The sequence below is a fragment of the Hemicordylus capensis genome, chromosome 5 (genome assembly GCF_027244095.1).
Source record: "Hemicordylus capensis ecotype Gifberg chromosome 5, rHemCap1.1.pri, whole genome shotgun sequence".
NCBI lineage: Eukaryota > Metazoa > Chordata > Lepidosauria > Squamata > Cordylidae > Hemicordylus > Hemicordylus capensis.
In genome coordinates, this window is record NC_069661.1 from 175,110,094 (window position 1) to 175,127,494 (window position 17,401).

The 17,401-nt window shown below is 43.8% G+C and overlaps 1 protein-coding gene across 1 annotated transcript in view; it reads left to right on the forward strand.

Annotated features, from left to right (window-relative positions):
• Positions 1–12,460: 12,460 nt before the first annotated feature.
• Positions 12,461–17,401, forward strand: part of BMT2 (base methyltransferase of 25S rRNA 2 homolog) — a 39,033-nt gene continuing 34,092 nt past the window's right edge. Inside the window, exon 1 of the mRNA XM_053252390.1 lies at positions 12,461–12,601. Within this exon, the coding sequence (XP_053108365.1) occupies positions 12,562–12,601 (40 nt within the window). The 5' untranslated portion in view covers positions 12,461–12,561. The remainder of the gene's footprint in view (positions 12,602–17,401) is intronic.

Sequence of the window (17,401 nt, forward strand, 5' to 3'; positions counted from 1 at the left end):
CACACACATCACAATATATAGTGATATACATTGAGTACTATACATTTGTATTACTTTTAATGCCTAGAACACACTAGAAAGATGAATTATTAAAATGGGCCCCTCGCTGCAGATTAGCAAAGGAGACTTTCAACCATGCAGGGTGAACCTATGTTTGTTTTCCCAGAATTCTGAACAAATTCAGTCAAGTTTGATTGCAGGAGGTTTTTCACAGGACGCTTGTAAAGCCCTTTAAGACACATCTCCTCTGGAATGGAGGTGCTGCATTCACATGTTGGCCAGATTTACCCTGAAGTCCCTGCAAGTTATTGGGGAGCAGTTCACACACAAGAAAAATAAAATAAAAGCACCACACATGCTTCACAGTTCTCACTCAGACCTTCTGGGTTGCAAAACAACTTGAACATAAGTGCATTTATAAATCAATGAATGAATAAATAAAATTAATAAAATACTGTTCCAGAAGTTTTTGCAATTTTCTGCCATGAAACAAGCCACTTATAGGACTTTTTAGATAGGTTTTTTTAAGTCAGCAAATTTTCCAAGCTGTTTCAAAATAAATATTCAGAGACTTCTTGGCCCCCCCCCCCATATCCAAGCCCTATGGCAAGCAGATCCCTATATATGGGGGGGGGGGCAGGGGCGGGAAAGGTAACCACAAAAAAGGAGTTCACACTCTACCTGGCAAATGCTGGTCTGGGTTAAGCAGGGCAGCAAGGGGTCTTCTGCTGCAGAGAACACTCTGGCTGCCTCTTCCTTCCTGGCTGGCTTGGGCCCTACTCGAGTTCAGGCTTCACTGCGGCCTACACGGAGGCCTCCGTGGAAGCCCCGCCCACCCGCCGATCAGCTGAGAGGCGGCAGAAAAGGAGCTCTTTGCAGCTTGTCTGCTGCCTCGATTGCGGGCCAGCAGAACAAGCAGGAGAGACGGCGAAGAGGGCAAGTGGCTGAGAGGCTATGGGGCTGGGCAGGGGGCAATGGGGAGTCACATGAGGTGCCCCTGGGGTGCCACTCCAGGCAGTGGGGCCCCCAGACAACTGTCTCCCCTTGCCCTATCATTGTTACGCGCCTGAGCCTAACCCATGTGAATCTGTGCAGATCCGGCACTGCCAGCCCACCTAATCCAACGTTTGTACGGGGCCGTTAGCCAGGGTTAAGGGCGCGAGTGCAGCCTTAACCCCATGGCCAGGATCATGTGTTTGTTCGGGCTGCAGGCAGACACAGAAACACAGAGCCCAAGCAGACACAGAGACGGGCGCTGAGAGCCCATCTCTCGGGGTATTCCCCAATGCACCACACTCATTGTGTGGTGCATTGTGGGATATCCAGAGGCTGGGACGTATTGTTCTGACCTCCAGATATCTGCACTGCTCCAAGCAGTGGGAGTGCAATCCATGCTCTCAGCAGCATGTGGATGAGTACAGTGTTATCCTCTGCTAACTGAACAAAAAAGGGACCTTTTTCAAGTGGGGATTTTCTTTAGCAGGGAGAGAGCAACTGGCCCTATCCATCCGCAGCACAGCGTCCCTCTAGTGGCTGCTGCTGGTTTCTTGTGTTTCTTTTTTTAGATTGAGAGCCCTTTGGGGACAGAAGGAGCCCATCTATCTATCTATCTATCTGTTTATTTATATCTATCTAAACTGTTTTGGGGACTTTTTTCTTGAAAAGCGGTATATAAATATTTGTCATATTTGTATGTTCATGGAGAGATTCTTGCTATGGCCAGAACTCTGGGCCATCTCAGTATTCTGCATCATGGGAAGAATTTGATCACAAGTACAGTGTTTAATTCAGTAACCATGGACAGATGGGGCGGAGCTTCTGAGTGTGTCAGCATGGGGGTAGGGCTTGCACGCATACTCTCAGGTATGTTGTAGGCAAGTAATGTCCCCATCTTTTATAACGCCTGGCTATTCTGTTCAATTCACACAGAGTAGCATCCTTCCTATCTATACCCTACATTTTAGGTGGTCTATACACAGGTTCACTTTTAAAATCATGAACATTCATTCACACAAAATCATGTACAGGTGTATAGGTGTCTGTATAGATCAGGGATAGGTATTGTGTGGCACTCCAGATGTTGCTGAACTACAACTCCCATCATCCCCAGCTGTAAAAAAAAAAGTGTGGCTGGAGGTGATCAGAATTGTAGTTCAGCCACACCTGGAGAACTGCACATTGCCTACACCTGGTATAGATGTACACATGATATCTGAATATGGCTTGAGTTTAGCAGTAAAAAGAGTGAAGGACATTGGACACTTGTTGGTTATCCAGCACCTCCCTTAAGTACTCCTCAGCATCAACCAGCTGAAGTAATTGTAGAGCTTGGCTGAGGAGAAAATGTTCAAAGAAAGGAACTTGCATTGTGTTTCAATCAGCCCCTCTTTTTTACATGACAGAGACAGTTAAATGCTTAAACACACAGAACTGTCAACATCACATCTGGCTCAGCTCTCACACATTAAATTGCTAGTTTGCAATCATCTTAGGAACATACCTTAAAAAGGAAGGACTGAAGAAGCCTATATTATGTACATTGTGCTTCTTATTCATTATTATTTGAATTATATCCTGCTCATTCCCATGGGCAAGTCTCATAACGTTTTAGAATAATAGCTTATTTTGTAAGAAACAACAACAATTTAATGTGTGAAGTAGCTCTGAGGGGAAGATGTTTGCCTTTGGATGCTTCTTTGTAATGTGTGGGGGTGGGGGTTGTTTTTAAAAAAATAACAATTGTAGTTTTCAACTGAATAAATGCAACTGCTTTCTCCCAAAGTCTATCTAACTGTTCCTATTTTCTGATACAGGTCCTGATACAGGTCCCTATTTCTGTTTTGGGGGGGGATGCTTATTAAAATAAGCTAGTCGGAATTGATAGATGTGTCATTCTTCAGGTTTTAGCACATACATGTCAATGCACATGCATGAACATTAAGGTGCCATGTAGCACAGAGGACCATTTCACACAATTATGAGGCTAATATTTGTACTGTAGATGACAGAGTGTAGGATAATTCTATTTTTCTAGCATATGAGCTAGAGAAAGAAGCATTTTTATAAGTGGCAGCTTTCTTATATTTAGCAACTAAAAGAGCAACTGTCCTTAGCCAGATCTTTCTATATTGTGAGCCCCTTTTGGGACAGGGTACCATCTTTTCATTCCTTGTGCTATGTAAGCTGCTTTGAGAACTTTTTTTTTTTTTTGGTATATTGTTAACATGAACAACAATCACAACAATACCCAAAAGCACACATGCCTTCTTGGTTTTTTAAAAGTGTACAAGATAGGCTATTGCAGAATGAATATATACAACATACAGTGCAGAACTTCAGCTCTGTGAAATGGGGTGGGGACAGCTTCTTGGTATAAGAAAAGGAGTGTTCTGAGGGATTCACAATTTAGGCTTAGCTCACTAGCCAGCCATTAATAGTGGCCGCCATCAATTTCCTCAGAAAAGATTGTGCTGGTCATCTTGTGCACAAGAGTGTAGAATCCAAGAGAAAGAGCTGTGATATGCAAGGACAAGGCGGTGGAAAAGAATCAGGAATATGAATGGTTTATTGAAATAGATGTTCTTTACAGAGAGGCAAGGGCAGACTGCTTTCAGTGCTCTTGCTGCTGTTTGCTAGCCCCGCCTCTACTCCAGGAGTGGAATAACTAAAGCCCCTAGCTGGCCTGGATCAAGGAATGGATTACCACAAAGTGTAAGTGTTTGCAAGCCTGAACTTCAGGAGCGCAACTTACACTGAGGTTTTTGTACTCTTACACAAGACGGCCAGCACTTCCTTAGATGCCTGCAGCAGCATGAGCTGACTGGAAATACTGTCATAAGTCTGCTCAACATGTGGGCCAATATATAGATGACTTGCTAATGTGTTCTAAAATTTGTATTCCTTAATGAGGGATTGCTATTGGTGATTTCTGGCTTTTCTGCAGAGAACAAAATAGGAGCAAAAGGAATACTAGAGATATTTAGTTATTTATTTAAAATATTTATACCTCACCTGCCAATACACTATCGCTCGAGGTGGCTATATATGGGCAATTATATATATATATCTATATTACAGGCAACAAGAGTATAGGGGGAAATCCGTGGCAGTAGGCATAGAAACTCCTTGTACAGTTGAACAGTTTACAGGCATCGACTGTTTTCAGATATAATGGCTGCCATACTACACATTGTTCCATCTGCTATGTAACAGAACATAAGTGCAGTTGCTCAAGAGTGCTGCTGCACAAACCACAAGAATTTCACAGATGGGCAGTCATTATTTCCAATGGACCTGACAGTCCATCACGCAACTCCATTTGTATAATGCGCAACAGTGCTCTTGTGTAACAGCACACACATTTCATTAAAAGGTAGATGGATTGTTACACAGTATGTCAGCCATTTCCATAACATTAGTGCTAGAAACAGGATTTATTTAACAAAACCCAGAAAACTGGAATTATCTAGAGATTGTCAAATTCAGTGTTGAATTCTGTTTGTTCAGACATTAAGCAAAGCACCAGATCCAGTCATTCTTCCTGGGATATTTTTAATCACTCCCTATAACTTCAGAGTAGGTGTGATGTATGCATCATTTAACAACTGAAAGGAGGGAAACACTCATAATCAGGCATCTACAAATCCACTTGCCAGCTTGCCAACGGCAAGTGCCCCCAAACCTCTGGCAAGCAGAGCACTGAGCACCACAACAGATTGTATAACTGTCAAGTATGCACTTATCAATAAAATACAGAATGGAAGAATCACTTTTGTCATTATGGTTTTTCATATTGTACAGCCCGATTGCATGTATGTTTACTTAAAAATAAGTGCTACTGATATCAATGGTCTTCACTTCCCAGATAAGCATGCATACAATTGCAAGCATAGAGGCTAATCCTATATGTGCTAATACAAAAATAAGTTCTGCTACGTTCTTTGGAATTTTTTCCTAAGTAAGTGTGCACAGGAAGGATGTCAGCCAGCTTCAGAGAACTGACAAACGGTAATGCTAATAAGTGCACAGAAATAGGCAGAATGAAAGCCTCCCCCATACTTTTGTATATCTGAGCCTGGACTGCAATATATGCAGTCCAGGCTCAGATTCTTTAGGGTTTGGCCCCTCTCTTTTTCATTTCCCTTGACAAAGAAGGTTTGCTTTCAAAACATGCTTAGCGTGGATAATTTGTCTAAAGCAGTGTTTTTCATTGTAAGGCTCAGGGGCCAATGGCGGCCCCATCAACCTTAAATGCAGCCCCCTGATTAATTGTTTATGGGCCTGTGTGAAGCTTTGTACTTTGCACAGTCCCTCTGGCATAGACTTGCCATGCCCTCCAGAGTTCTGGGTTTTACCCGGATTTTAAGAACCCAGATTGCTTAGCCCACCCGGATTCAAGCTTGCTTGCTTGCTTGCTTGTTTGTTTGTTTGTTTGTTTGTTTATTTATTTATTTAGCTAAGCTCTAGCCATTGTAGATGTGGAGTTATGGAGCAAAACGTGCAGTCACTATTCTGCTCAAGTGCTGGGCTTGGATTAAGAGAAGTAGCACAGGAAGGTAGCTGGGAGGGTTTCACAAGTACAGTAATCCCCTGAGGAATATTGCCTTTGTTTTTTTTATCAGCAGGGGATCTCTATCGGGCAGTTGAAAGGATAGTTTTCTCTCAATGTAAATCATTGATGTAAATCACTGCCTGTCTACCAGGCTGTATATTGTAATGTTTAAGGACTTTCTTGGCTTTACATTCAATGCATACCTACTTAGAAGCAAGCACCATTGGTTTCAATCAGATCTTCTATCAAATAAGTGTGTACAGAATTGCAGCCTTAATTAAAAAGCTCTGCTTGCTGTTGTTGTTGTTCTATTGCTGCTGTTAATATGTCAAGGAAAATAGTCAGGCAAAGATATCTTCCCCAGCTTTTGTTGGTAGATATCCAGAGCAAATACAAGTCAACTGGAAATTTCAGCTGCTAATTTGCATATGCAGAATTAGGCACCTGGATTTGAAAAGCCAGAATATGGCAACCCTACTCTGGCACCACACTAAGACAACCATTACTATGCGGTGCTGCACTTTGCCCACTGCTGGAGAGGAGGGCTCCTTTAAGGGAAACGGAGCCCTGAACCATCTTGAAGGGCATGTCTCCCAGAGTGCTAGGAAGTGTAGCCCTTCCCAGTGCTTTCCACCATAAAGCGCTTAAGAGACGATTCCATCTCTCCTAAAGGGCCCTCCTAGCACTGACAAAAGTGCAGTACTGTGCAAGAAGGGAAATGGCTCTCCCGTTGGAGGCTTTTTGCCTAAGTGGTCCCTGTTTGAAAAATAGTGAAGATCACTGGTCTAAAGGATCCTGTTTTTATAATTCTTTATAACAGGAACATAGGAAGCTGCTTTCTACTGAATCAGGGACCCGGTCTGTCGGGATCAGTATTGTCTGCACTGATAAGCAGGAGGTTTCACGCAGGGATCTTTCCCAGCCAAAACCTAGAGATGTCAGGATTTGAACCTGGGACCTTCAGTATGCAATCTACAATGGTGTAGTGGAGGGGGAAGCGCAGGGACGGAATGCCGGTACTTCTCGGCTCCTCCAGCTGTTGGGATGGGCATGGCTATGGGGACTGTCAGGGAGAGTGCCTGCACTTCTGAATTTGCAGTGACGTTACTGGCAATGAGTGTGCTGTAGCACTGAGAAGAATTGGGTTCCATCCACCTTCTTAAACTGGAGACTTTCATTTCTCACATTTCTATGCATCTATTGGCACTGCCTTTTATCTTTCTTCTTCGTATCTAAGTCCATACCTTGAGTTTATATCCTTTTTGCCTCCAATCCCAGGCATGATATAAACATTCAGATGATGTTTGCTGCTTTTAAAGAACTAAATAATGTTTTAAAGCGGTATAGTTAGAGGAAAAGGCAGCATAACGTTTGCATAATAGTGTTAATGTGCATGGTTTTGCTCTTTTGCAAAATGCCTGGTTACACTACTAGACTGGAACTGCCCTCTGTTTTTGTAATTGCACACATATTCATAATTTTAGGGTTTTTTAAAAATCTGTCCTTCCGATACTGTCAGCCTCTTAAGATTAGCCCTACAAACATTTCCTTCTGTCCTGTTGTTTCCTGACATCACTCAGTGTACACTCTTCAGCATGCTGCACTTGAACTGATTAGTAAGCAAGATTATACATAGCAAGTGCTGACAGAATCATGAATCCATGCAAAAGACACATACCATTCTGAGTGGCATCAAGACAGAAAAGCCAGCCTCGAACTGATGTTTTGACAACACTTGCTAAATAAATAAAAAAATCTCATATGCAAGCAAAACAAAGGCTGACACAAAAGAGACTGGAAATCAGTAATACCTTGGGGAACCATAAGAAGAGAGCGAGAGAAGTCAACACAGTACTCAGATACCCAAGAAAAATAAATTGAATGGGAGCCTGCTGGGCAGATCCTTCTAAACAATTGATTGTTTGTCCCGTCATCCTCATTTTATACACTTCCAAGATAAAGTTCAAAGTAGGCTCAAAGGCAAACTTTTACAAAATGATCCAGATTCCAATTTATATAAGCAACCATTACAGATACTCCTTGGCTTACATAATCTCCTTCAAACATTCAGAACCAGCAACACAGGATATAGCTATACAGTATTTGCCAGAATAAAATCTCAATCCTGGAATCAGTCTCTTCTCGTGGTATCCATTCAAATGATACAAGATTCTCTGCAAGTCGCAATCGAAGGGGATATCAGTCTTGGCAATCTCTCTCGAAGCTCCAGTTTGCAAGGGGTCAATATTCTGTATCATCACTGATATGAGCAAACAGCCAAAGAAGGTAAAATAATTCTGCAATCATTTAACAACGTGTGCCAACCCACAAAAACAAATTATTGTGGTACTCCCTTTTATTTTCAAACCTTTATCATTCATAGGAAGCTGCCACATAGGAAGCTGCCATATACTGAGTCAGACCATTGGTTCATCTAGCTCAGTATTGTCTACACAGACTGGCAGTGGCTTATCCAGTGTTGCAGGCAAATAAATCTTTATTTATTTATTTAGTTGGTAAAAGGCGTCTCTGCACACCACCACCACCACCTGCGTCTCCAAGGACAACGTCAGGTCCAGAAGCACCCCCAAGCTGCAGACTTTGTCTTTCAGAGGGAGTTTGACCCCATCCAAGACCAGATTTACCTCATTACTCAGATGATCAGTTCTACCAACCCAGAGCACTTCCGTCTTATCTAGATTATGTTTCAGCTGTGTACCCCCATACAGTCCAGAACAGCCTCCTAGCCCCGGTTCAAAGCATCCACTGCCTCCCTGGTGTCTGCTGACTTAAAAGATAGGTAGATCTGGGTGTCATCTGCATATTGATTGCACTGCAGCCCACACACAGGGATGACCTCTCCAGGGGTTTCATGTGAATGTTAAACAGCATGGGGGACAGAACAGATCCCTGTGGCACCCCATAGGCCAAAGTCCAAGGAGTGGAACAGGCATCCCCCAGCACCACCTTCTGAGTACGACCCTCCAAGTAGGAGCGGAGCCATTGTATAACCATGCCCTCAAGTCGCAAACCGGAGAGACGTCCCAGAAGGATACCATGGTCAATGGTATTGAAAGCAGCTGAGAGGTCCAGGAGGATCAACAGAGTCACACTCCTTCTGTCTATCTTCCGGCATAGGTCATCCACCAGGGCAACCCAGGCAGTTTCCGTCCCATATCCAGGTCGGAAGCCAGACTGAAAAGGATCTAAATAATCAGATTCATCCAGAACTGCCTGGAGCTGAGACACTACAATGCTCTCCAACACCTTTTCCAAGACGAGGGGGTTTGAAACTGGTAAAAAGTTATTTAAGTCATCTGGGTCCATTGAGGGCTTTTTTAGGAGGGCCTAATGACTGCCTCCTTCAGGCCAGGGGGGACCACCCCCTGCTCTAGAGAGGCATTCACCACCCTTGTCAACCATGGACTCAGTCCCTCCCTAAAAGCCTTCATCAAACATGAAGGGCAAGGGTCGAGGCCTCAACGTTCCAAGCAGCCTGTCCATCTCCTTAGGCAACACAGTCCGAAAACCGTCCAATATAACACAACCAGATGGTGCATAGGCAACATCGAGTTCCAATGCCACAAAAATCTTAGCATCCAAGTCAGAACGGATATGAGCGATTTTATCTGCAAAATGTAACACAAATTGGTCACAACGGGCTGCTGAGGATTCTGTTTGATGGTCTTTGGGGTCCTCACCTTGGAGGTCCCGAACCACTGAAAAAAGCTGCACTGGACAACATTGAGCTGATGCGATGGTGGCAGAAAAGAAGGATTTATTCGCCACATCACTGCCATAGAGTAGGCCCTAATATGGGCTGTAGCCTGTGTTCAGTCACATTCATTCTGAGTTTTCCACCAACGACGCTTGTCTACAAGCCTGTTTCAGTGTCCACAACTCACCTATATACCAGAGAGTCGCTTGGGCTTGGCAAGTCGGGAGAGGAGGCCTAGACGCGACCTTGTCAATCACCTGGCCAATCTCCTCATACCAAAGAGTCAACGAGATCATCCACCATCTCAGCAGGAAACTCCCCCAGAGCCATCAGGAATCCATTAGGATCTATAAGCCTCCAAGGGCAGCAGATCATCCTAACTGGTCCCCCACCCCTGCAGAGGTATAGTGGATCGTCCTCAGTTCAATCTTCACCAGATAGTGATCCATCCATGATAACAGTATTGAGGCCTCCTGAAGTATCCACGGAGTACCACTGTCCACCATTGACCCAAAGACCAAATCAAGCGTATGGCCTGCCACACGTGTGGGACCAGAAATCAGTTGAGACAAGCCCATGGTTATCATGGAGGACATGAAGTCCTGAGCTGCACCAGACAAGGTGGCCTCAGCATGGACATTAAAGTCCCCCAAGACTAACAGCCATGGGATCCTCAATGCCACATCTGAAACCACCTCAAGCAGCTCAGGCAGGGAGACAGTGTGGTGGGCAGTATACCAACAGAATCCCAACTTTGTCTCTCAATCCAATTACTACATGCAGGCACTCAAACTGGTCAGAAAGGGGGTCAGTGCATCTGGTGGCTTGATGCTTCTGATGGCATGATGGCTTTCATACAACCAGTGCGCCTTCCCCTCACCTGGCACATCCTACTCCCACCACCATATTTCCCTCTGCCAAAGACCACCTCAGTTGGAAGCCCCCCACCCAACACATATTGTGAAGACCAACACCTTAGTAATAACAAAAAATAAAAACTCCCTCCTATTAAAACCGAGGCAATACTCTAGCTATTCTGGTAGGTTCTAAGCAGCTGTTAAAACTCCAGGAAGGCATGGGGAGGGCTGTTGCCATCAATGCTCCTGCTCAGCAGTCCACCAAGCTCGCTGTGCCTCCTATCTTGGAGATGCCAGGGAGGGAACATGGAACCTTCTGCATGCAAGCATGCAGGTGCTCTTCCCAGAGCAGCTCCATCCCCTAAGGGAACTTACAGTGGTCCCATTCAAATGCAACCAGAGTGGACCCTGCTTAGCAATAGGGACAATTCATGCTTGCTACCACACGACCAGCTCATACCAGAGCCAAGCTGTTCAGCATCTCAAAATAACTCTCCAACAAAAGAATATCCCCCTTTCTTCCTGGCTTGCTTCTCAAGGAAAAACAACGACGACCTTGTTACCCACATCAGCAATGTGTGCAAAAATGAAACTTGAAAGCCACAAACTGAAGAAAGCCCCACTGAACACAACACAGGCAAACTTAACGGGCCATCCACAAGACTTATATTAGTAGCAAACTCTTTGATTTACCATGGGGGCAATATGGTGGCCAGCATTCATACTGATGTCAATGAAGTATTCATGCCATGGCACTATTCACATTGATTTCAATGAAACTTTGTAAGTATACATCAAATAGCCAGCTATAAATAGAAATGACTCAGCAAAATTCTTACAGGGGTGTATGCCGTAATAAAATGAAGGCCTATTGAAATTAATGAAAATACAAAATGAGTTGGACATTTTCTTTAAAATGTAATGGACCCTTTTGTTATATGAAGAATTGGGTGCTAAGCATGTAAAACTGTTTCCAGGACACTGATAATTTAAAATGCTTTTAAAAAGCAATACTTGATTATTTAAGGTACAGCTTATTTTTTATAATGTTGACAACCTGGTGTCTTTAAGGCTGGAATTCTATACAAAACTACTAGGGAGTAAGCCTCATTGAACAAGGTAGGACTTACTTCTGGGTAAATATGCATGGGATTGGGCTGTAGGCTTCGTGCTGAACATGTATATATTTATAATTTATTAGAATATGTATAGCTTATCTTTTGGTTACATTTTCCAAGGTGGCTTATAAGAAGTACTTAAATACAATACAACATAATGCATCATGTAAAAAAGTAAGTCACTAAATCAGTTAAAATTCATGTTAAAAACAGCAGTTAAGTTCATTAAAACTGTCAAAGTAACTTCTTCCAAGTCTTCTGAAAAAGGTCTACAACTTGCCATGGTGCCTAAACACCAACAATGAAGGAGAGAAGAAAGCTTCTCTATGAAGGGAATTAACCAGCTTCGCTGTTCCTATAGAGAAGGGCTTGTCCCAAGCTACCATCCACTGCACTTCAGGGCCTCCGAAGAGGAAAATAGTGGGGGATTTGCCTTAAAAAAAAAAAGAGCTATAAAATTATTCCTGGATTCAAAATGGCGGCCAGAAATTACCTCTGAGGTCATTTCCAGCCATCCTCGACCCACAAATACATGGGTTTAACCCCATTTTTGACATCCCCACCCCACACATGTATAAAGAGGTTGGGTGTTAATTACCCAACCACGGATACATGAAACCGCAGATGGTGAATCTGCGAATAGTGAGGTTTCCCTGTAGTTCCATGTTACATAGAGAGTTGCGAATTTTTTCCTGGCAGAGCACCTGTGCCTGTGCTGCAAGATGAGCACAAATTCAATAGGTGAATTGCAAAAACGTTGTCTGTTTTCCTGCTCACCTTGCAGCTGTTAAAGGCTCAAAATCTTGCCAGAAAAATGTACCAAACTTTTATCTAGCTCAATTTTAATGCTAATTGAGGTTGTCATTTTTATTAATGACCTTTTCCTATGTCTTTAAGAGAAGCTGATGCAGAAATGTAGTAGGGGAAGCTTTTTCTATCATTTTTTAATTTCCATGGGATGAAAAGCTTCAACATTACCATTAAAAGCTGTATATCAGGCCGCTGTTATAGGTACAAAGCAATTACAGTGGGGCGAAGGAAAGAGTATAACCCCAAGGAAATGCTTCGGATACAAGAGTGTTGTTTGTTTGCTTGCTTACTTTTTCTTCAAAGCCCATAAATATTTCACTTGCAGGGCCAGCTCATCAATTGGATGAATGGATCATTTGCCCCAGGTGCCAAGTTTACGGGAGTTGCTGTATAGCCAGGTGCCTTCACAGCATTGGTTTTGGTGCTTGCTTGGCCTAGCTGCTCTGCTGAGGGAGGAGAGGGTGCTGCATCATATATGTTTTCTCTGCCTTTTTTCAATTCAGCACTATGATCTGGTTAGATTATGCAGTAGAAGATGGTAGCCAAGGTAAGTAATGGGGGAAAGGTAAGAACAATTGCACCTGCAAGACAGGATGAAATCTTTATCCAGGTACCAAAATGTCTATGTCTAATTTTGTTAACCTTTTTCTCCCCTGCCACTTCTCCTTTTGCCCCTTCTTTTAATGACAAGATTATGAAGTACAAGAAAGCCTCTTCATTGGCTTGTTAAGTTGCCTCCATCTGAATCTAGTAATTGTGGCTTTACCGCAGTTTGGTACAATTATTTATGAGGCTGTAAAGGAAAAACTCAAAATGTATCTCCCAGAAACTGTTCAATATATTATGTTAAACATGTCTCTGTGTGTATCTGTATGGCCCACAGTGGGGCCCAAGAATGAGAGCTGGGGTATCTCACGGGGACCAGGGGCTTACCTCAGGAAAGGTAAAAAGCTTTCTGCCATGAGACTAAAAACCCAAATATAGCTGACTCACTTCCTTTCTTATTCATAATGCACAGCTAGTACCTCCTGTACTACAATACAGGCAAAATAATAAAAAGGTTGATGGCTGACATGTCCCACAAAATTAGCTCCCTCCTCACAATAATCTAACAGGCTAACTGTGTGTGTTTGCCTCACAGCTGCAGAGAGAGGAAGCAATGTTCACTTTCTCCCCTCCCTACAAAAGCCCTTTTCATGTTCAGGAATATTCTGTGAGGGCTTGCTCTGCCCTCATAAACCTGTGGGACATGTTAGCCAATGTTTGCTTAGACCATTTTTACACTAAACTAAATGTGGACTGAATATACTGTCAGTGTTAACAATTGTATTATATTCTGCACTTTGGTTTTAAATAGTTTCCCAGCATAACAACAAATGGCTAATAGGTAGTGTGATAAGGATTGGAAAACAGCCAATTAGATGTTTCCCACCCCTTCCCTCTCCAGATTCCCCTCTTCTTTAGGTCTTTGCTGCCTTACCGCTACCTCCTTAATACCACCCTAAAGATCCCAGTAAAAGGACCTAGATCTGAGTCCTCTCATTGATACAGGCCAGAGGAGAGCTGGTCTTGTGGCAGCAAGCATGACTTGTCCCCTTAGCTAAGCAGGGTCTGCCCTGGTTGCATATGAATGGGAGACTAGAAGTGTGAGCACTGTAAGATATTCCCTTCAGGAGATGGAGCTGCTTTGGGAAGAGCAGGTTCCAAGTTCCCTCCCTGGCTTCTCCAAGATAGGGCTGAGAGACACTCCTACCTACAACCTTGGAGAAGCCGCTGCCAGTCTATGAAGACAATACTGAGCTAGATAGACCAATGGTCTGACTCAGTATATGGCAGCTTCCTATGTTCCTAAGACATAGCCAACATTCCTTTGTATTTCAGGTTTCAGAAAAAACTGCATAAGTCAAACAAGCATGTAATGTGATTGAACATCCTTCAGAGTGTTCAAACACATTACTAATCTGACATGGTTAAAAAAAATTAAGAGAGCATTAGTTTAGGAACAAGCATTGAGGTCAAGGAAAAGACTAGTAAAGAAAATAAAAACTTGCTAAGTATCTTCTAACTCTATAGGCCTAATTTGGATGCACACTTGCAGGTTACAGGCCAGGATAACAAGGGAGGAGCAAGCAAATAGTGCTGGCTGTAGTCCATCAGAAGGAGAGGGAACAACGGAGCGGAGCGGGGGAGAGATGTGACTTCACCAAACCAGGCTGGAATAATTGATTGATTGGCTAAGTGCCATCAAGTCTGTGTCGACTCTTAGCGACCACATAGATAGATTCTCTCCAGGATGAGCTGTCTTCAACTTGGCCTTTAAAGCCTCTCAGTGGTGCATTCACTGTTGTAGCCAGGGCCAAAATTATACTTCTACCCACTGACCAGGAGATAACACAGCTCGGAGAGCCAGCGTGGTGTAGTCAGAGTGCTGGACTAGGCCTGGGGAGACCTGAGTTCAAAACCCCATTCAGCCATGATACTAGCTGGGTGACTCTGGGACAGACACATTTCTCTCAGCCTAACCTATTTCACAGGGTTGTTGTGAGGAGAAACTGAAGTATGTAGTACACCACTCTGGGCTCCTTGGAGGAAGAGCAGAATATAAATGTTTAAAAAAAAAAAAGATTCACAATGCTCCTGTAATCACAGTTGCAGGGAGGGAATCAACACCATTGGTGTGTTAATCGATGAGCAAGGTGCTAGGGTCTCTGGATCTCCCACTTGAACACCCAAATAAAATGGGTGGGTAAAAGTCAAACTTATTGGCTGGGGCAAACTAGAACGGAATGGCTGGCTCCTCTGCAATGGTTTTTGCAGGCACCACTGTATAAGCAAACGGGAGGAAGGAAATACAGCACAGCTACTAGCATTGGTTGTGCACAGCAAGCAAAAGGTGGTAGTGAATGTACACTACCAGGAACTACTGTAGCTATGTGCATGACCCAGCCAGAGCTGCCTGTTTGCTTGTTTATTTAGGAACATAGGAAATGCCTGTACACTCGTACATGTGTTTGTATGAATGAGTGTACCTGTGTTGATTTTAAAATTGAACCTGGATACAGGCCCTTCAAATGCATGGTACAGACAGGAAGTATACTCCTGTACCTGCATTCAGCATAACATGTGGATGATATTACCTGTGTAATGAACTGTACCTGTGTACACAGCATGGTGTAGTGGTTAGAGTGCTGGACTAGGACTGGGGAGACCCGAGTTCAAATCCCCATTCAGCCATGAAAGGTGACTCTGGGCCAGTCACTTCTCTCTCAGCCTAACCTACTTCACAGGGTTGTTGTGAAATAGAATCTCAAGTATGTAGTACACCACTCTGGGCTCCTTGGAGGAAGAGCAGGATATAAATGTAAAAATAATAATAATAATAATAATAATAATAATAATATTCAGACCTTGCCTTGGGCTTATACAGAAAGAGGGCACATGCATGAGCCTCTTCTCACAACCAGTGAGGGTTCCGGAGCAGGCTGCGGGGAAGACGGGTTAGACTTATATTATAAGCAGACCATCGTTCTTCCTGTGCTGGGCGTGCTCCCTGTGCATCCAGACAATTCCCATGCGCCCAAGCAGTGGGGAGGGTCAGGGGCTGGGATGTGTCATCCCGGCCCGGAAATACCATAAGGCACTGCACGAGTGCACAGTGCATCATGGGGATCCCCCCCTCCCACACCATGCTCCCCACAGTCTGGCAGCCGCAGCTGACACACAAGCACAAAAATGGGGTTAAGGGAGCGCTTACTCCCTTAACCTCATTTTAAAGGGTAGCTTGACAATTTGGTTTGCCGCCATGGTGCCGCCAGGATAGGGCCCAATAGTGGCGGTTCACATGTGTGTGCAAAACCAGGCTGGGCTCCCTGAGCCTGGTTTTGCACGAATGTGTGAATAGCCTCATTGTAAGCTAAGTTGACACTTGCAAACTGTGGGGCTATTCTCATGATCAGGAAAAATCGGGATCGGAAAGCCTAGCCCGATTTTTTCCGATCGTGAGAACCACCAGGCTCAGCTGTGAGCCCGGTGGTTCTCGAGTGGGTAACCCGCTCAAGAACCCCTCCTCTTAGCTCGGGTTTGCGGAGCAAGCGCTCCGCAAAGTTGGGCTATCTGGTCATGAGTAGCCACTCGTGAGTAGACCCCCAGAGGTGAGGCGAAAAGCCACCTCCCGGCTCCAGGGGTCTCCCCGGTATGCCCTGTGCGCTTGTGCAGGGCATACTGGGGCTTCCGGGGGCCGTGTGGCCCTCGAGCTCCCCAGCCCCCGCCCGCTCCGTCACGGAGCCGGCAATCGTGTGGGCGGCCGATATGGCCACCCAGGGCTTCTACAGAGATAGTCTGCAGGGAGAGCGGAATGAGCCCGCTCTCTCCAGAGTTTCGGCAAAAGCGGGTCTCACCAATTGTGAGACCCGCCTCTATGAGTGACTCGAGAGTGTGGAAACCTTAACTTTAAACTTCCTTGACGTCACAGTCTCTTGCATCAGCATAATAATCTCCAAAGCTGTCCACTTCTGTCTCTTATAAAAGGACTTGCTCAGCAGCAGCTACCTATAGTGTTGTTGTTTTAAAATGTATTTTAATTGGTTTTATATTATTTTTAGCATTGTTTTAATTGTGGGTTTTATATCTTTTTAAAAGCTGTTGTACCTCTGGATGGGGTGGTTTATACATGAAATAAATAGATTAAATAAATAAATAAAATAAAATATAGTGCTATGAAACTGGGCCTTAAAGACACTTTTTTCATGATGCCAGGGGGAATAAAGGGTATCTGAAGGACCCCAAATACTGGGTGCAATTATGGTTTTAAGACCCTTACAAATAAAGCTGTAGAAGAATTTTGTTTTGGCTAAGATAACAGATTAGAATCTGCAGTTTGCCTGCCACACAAAAAAAGTTATAAGAAAAATTGATAGGCTGGATAAGAACTATGAGAAAACTGGATGATTTGTAATAAAAATCTGTGTCACTCAAAGTAAAGGCTTTTATCTGCAGATACATGGGGATTGGGAAGTAGTAAGGGGGTGTTAACATTCATTTGTGTGCATTTCTCTCTCCCTTTTCTACCAATCCATTTTTATTTCTTGATGATGTTTCAATATGGAAGAAAAATTTTGCCTGACTGGCAGGGGGAGAGTAACTGGCCCTGTTCACCCCCAGCACAGTACCTCCAGTTACTGTTGCTGGTGTATATCATGTTTCTTTTTAGATTGTGAGCCCTTTGGGGACAGGGAGCCATCTTATTTATTTATTATTTCTCTGTGTAAACTGCCCTGAGCCATTTTTGGAAGGGCAGTATAGAAATCGAATTAATAATAATAATAACTGCCTTCTACCTTAGATTAAG